The 3,987-nt window shown below is 54.4% G+C and overlaps 1 protein-coding gene across 1 annotated transcript; it reads left to right on the top strand.

Annotated features, from left to right (window-relative positions):
- The first annotated feature begins 2,804 nt into the window (after positions 1 to 2,804).
- Positions 2,805 to 3,773, top strand: LOC135404990 (olfactory receptor 14A16-like). Its single transcript, XM_064639713.1, has one exon. The coding sequence runs from the start codon at positions 2,805 to 2,807 to the stop codon at positions 3,771 to 3,773; it is 969 nt and encodes a 322-aa protein (XP_064495783.1).
- The last annotated feature ends 214 nt before the right edge of the window (positions 3,774 to 3,987 follow it).

Genomic DNA, 3,987 nt, shown 5'->3' with positions numbered 1-3,987 from the left:
TTTCACTCCATGGAAAACACTGGGCTGGAACACGTCACCCAGGAGGAGTCTGGATGAGCCCAAGGCTTTGTGTGTGCAGGAAGAGCCAGGGAGGACGCAGAGATGTCAGTGCAGGAAGGTGCCAGCCAGGTGGGGCAGCCGGGGGGATGACGACAGCCTGCAGGGAAAGGGGCAGGGCATGGACACCGTAGGACAGCCTGGGCTGGAGAGGAGACAGGGATGGGGAGAAGCTGAAAGGCCCTGACAGAGCCACCTTCTGCAGGCCTTTGGCCATGGCTGCTGTCTGTGCCCCTGATGCCAGGAGGAGGGGAGTGGCCCTTGCAGCCCTGGGGCCTCATGGCCTCCTTGTCCCTGCTCAGCAGCCTGGCAGGTGCCACCCCATGGTCCTGCCCTTGGCATTGCACATCCCACATCCCAGTGCCCCAGGAAGAGCCCTGAGGAATGAGGCAGGGACAGGATCTGCCTTCCCAGGGGCTGGGGGTCAGGGCTTGGCCCTTTGGATTAAAGAAACAAGTCAAAGTTTATTCAGCATTAGAGCCACCTTTCCCTTGCTTGTCCATCCTTGTCATCACTCTCTGCAGTTTTCTGTTCCAACTGGAATCTGGGGACACTTTCACAGTCATGTCCTTCAGTGGGACCCATTAACAGTACAAGAAACTTCAGTATTTCAAACTCATTTTGACTTCTTGAGAAGTTGTTTGAACTTACTTTCAGGGACTGAGTCTCATGTAAACAACACCAATCCCCTGAGGGTCATGAAATGCCTGGGGCTGTTGCTGTGCTGCTGAGCTGGGCTGGGCTCCTGGCACACAGGGAGCTCCTGGCAAGCAAGAAGAGCTTCAAAGAAACAGCTCTGCTGGTGAGCAGCTCCTCTGCACAGCCCAGCAGGGCTGAGGGCACTACCTGCAGCACCCAGGGCACAAAAGCAAGGCAGAGAGAGGTTACACACAGCCTGGGCTGGGAGGGAAGTCGAGAGGAAGATCCACTGGAGGAGGAATCTTTCCAGGCTTCCTCACGGTGAGTCAGCATGAAGGGCAATGTGTCTGCAGTTGGTGCAAAGATCTCCTAACGCTGGCACATCCCACTCCCTGCTGCACCATCCCAGCCACATCCCAGCAGGGTTCCCTTCTCCCAGGGATGGCTGCAGGGTTGTGAAGCCGGGCTGTGCCACCCAGGCTGCCCCAAGCTGTCCTGCAGAGCAGGGTCCTGCAGCCCAGGGCTGTGCCGGGGCAGGAGCTCTGCCACTGCCAGGGGCAGCTCTCAGCCGGGCTGGGGAGCTCCCTCAGGGCTGGGCAGAGGCTGGGGGTGGAAAGAGCAAAGCCTGGCAGGGCAGGGCAGGTTTCTTCTGCTATCCAGTGAGAGTTTCATGGGGCAGGGCTGCTCACAGAACCAGAGCACCCCAGGATATTTTCTAGAGGATACTTCGAGGGGAAGGTCCAAGGAGGGATTTCTCTCAAGCTCTCAAGCCACATGCCTGGTGGTTTGAGTTGCAGAGGGAACTCTGAGGAGCTGTCCAGGGCTGAGAACAACTTGCTGGCACTGTTGGTGTCTGGGAGGTGGCACAGCTGGCTCAGGGTGAGGCTGCCCTGAGTGCCCAGTGGGCTCTGCCCTGGCCTCTCCCAGCTGGACCCTCCCTGTGCGTTTCCTTGGTTCTCAGCTTGCCCCTGGTCCTGAGGTTGTTCCCTCCTTCTCTCACTCAGGCTCACGGGGGAGGGGAATTCAAGCTACACAGTCCAACACTGATCCTGGCATTCCCCCCAGGCAGGTGTGTCCCTGGGAATGAGACATTCCAATTGTCCTCTGCCCTGTGGGGCTGTGGGCAGTGAAGTCTGTGGGCCTGGTTAAGGAGCTCTTTTTCCCTCAATCAGACCCCGTCATTAGGACACTTGGCTCTTTTCTGAGGTGTCCTTCCAAGCTGGGAGCTGCCCTGGAGAATGCAAATCATCCTCCCAGCACAGCTGTGTTCTCTGAAAGCCCCAGTGGAGAGTGGCAGTGATGCTGTGCCCATGCCAGGAGATGCTGTTGGGTTGGGGAGGTGAGCCATGGGTGTCCTTGGCTCCAAGTGGGGTGCTGAGCCCTTGAGACAGGCTGAGACACTGAGGGGTGTGGGATGGATTCCTCTGCTCTCAACAGTGTCTGGTGGCTTTTCAGACCCAAATGGGAGTGTGATCAATGTCCGTCTCAGCAAGAAGCAAAGCCAGGGCAGCTGGAAAAAGAGAGAGGGACAGACCAGCTCCCCTCTCTCTGCACTAAGCCTCAGACAATCCTCCTGGCTGGGAGGACCCTCTCCATTCTCCCCGAGTGCATCAGAAGTACTGAGGGGTCCTGACATCCAGGAACACTCCTCAGGAGAGATGAGGGAATTAGAAAAAAAAAAAAAAACAAACCAAACAAACAAACTCAAACAAAACAAACCTGTGACACTGCCTTCTGCTGTCCTGGTTTTTCTCAGAAACTGAGAGTGCAGATGCTGGCAAGCCTTTTTGCACTGAGATCAGTTTCATCTGACTCAGCTGAACACCAGGACAGGCCCCTTGTACCCACCATGCCCATGACCCCAACGGTGCAGAGCAGGGCTGACCCCTCACAGCCAGTGGGCAGAGGGTCTGCTCCTCACGGAAGATGTAGTGAGCCCCGAGCAGGGCTCCAGCCATGGAGCTGAAGGAGAGACTCCGAGAAAAGGAAAACCAATGGAGCAGTGAGAGGGGTGTTGGAAAGAGGCTTTGAATTTTCTCAGAATGTTCTGCCCTAACTTGTCACTGTTATTTCCTACTTGAACAGTGCCCCACATCCAGAGTCAACAAATGTGCAACAGCAGCTCCTTCAACCAGTTCCTCCTCCTGGCCTTTGCAGACAGGCGGGAGCTGCAGCTCCTGCACTTCTGGCTCTTCCTGGCCATCTCCCTGGCTGCCCTCCTGGCCAACAGCCTCATCCTCAGCTCCGTAGCCTGTGACCACCACCTGCACACCCCCATGGGCTTCTTCCTGCTCAACCTCTCCCTCACAGACCTGGGCTGCATCTGCACCACTGTCCCCAAAGCCATGCACAACTCCCTCTGGGACACCACAACCATCTCCTACACAGGATGTGTTGCTCAGGTCTTTTTACTTTTCTTTTTCATGTCAGCAGAGTTTTCCCTCCTCACCATCATGTGCTACGACCGCTACGTTGCCATCTGCAAACCCCTGCACTACGGGACCCTCCTGGGCAGCAGAGCTTGTGCCCACATGGCAGCAGCTGCCTGGGCCACTGGCTTTCTCTATTCTCTGCTGCACACAGCCAATACATTTTCCCTGCCCCTGTGCCAGGGCAATGCCCTGGGCCAGTTCTTCTGTGAAATCCCACACATCCTCAAGCTCTCCTGCTCACACTCTTACATCAGAGAATTCAGGCTTCTCTTGTTTTCCATCTCTTTAGCATTTGGTTGTTTCATTTTCATTGTTTTCTCCTATGTGCAGATCTTCAGGGCTGTGCTGAGGATCCCCTCTCAGCAGGGACGGCACAAAGCCTTTTCCACCTGCCTCCCTCACCTGGCTGTAGTCTCCCTGTTTATCAGCACTGGCACATTTGCCTACATGAAGCCCCCCTCCATCTCCTCCCCATCCCTGGATCTGGTGGTGTCAGTCCTGTACTCGGTGGTACCTCCAGCACTGAACCCCCTCATCTACAGCCTGAGGAACCAGGAGCTCAAGGATGCCCTGAGGAAACTGATAAGTGGGTGTTTTTCAGAAGCAATAAACTCTCCTTCTTCTGCATGTTATCCATCTCATTAAAGGCCAATTCTTTTACAGACTTCATTAAAGGCCCACCATATCTTTTCTATTTTTTGCTCCTGGCAGGGGCACTATTTTTCTGAGAATTTGTTCACACCAAAAAATCTTTATGTATATAAATATATATATAAAGATATATATATATAAAAGTATATATATATATATTTATATATATGTAAACACCATTTTCAATTCAGTGTTTGCCTTTCTAGCC

Source organism: Pseudopipra pipra, chromosome W (genome assembly GCF_036250125.1).
Source record: "Pseudopipra pipra isolate bDixPip1 chromosome W, bDixPip1.hap1, whole genome shotgun sequence".
Lineage (NCBI taxonomy): Eukaryota > Metazoa > Chordata > Aves > Passeriformes > Pipridae > Pseudopipra > Pseudopipra pipra.
Note: the sequence above shows the minus strand (reverse complement) of the source record. Positions and strands in the feature narration are given on the sequence as shown.

Excerpts from the sequence above, each read along its gene's own strand:
- LOC135404990 (XM_064639713.1), top strand. The coding sequence starts at position 2,805 with ATGTGCAACAGCAGCTCCTTCAACCAGTTCCTCCTCCTGGCCTTTGCA.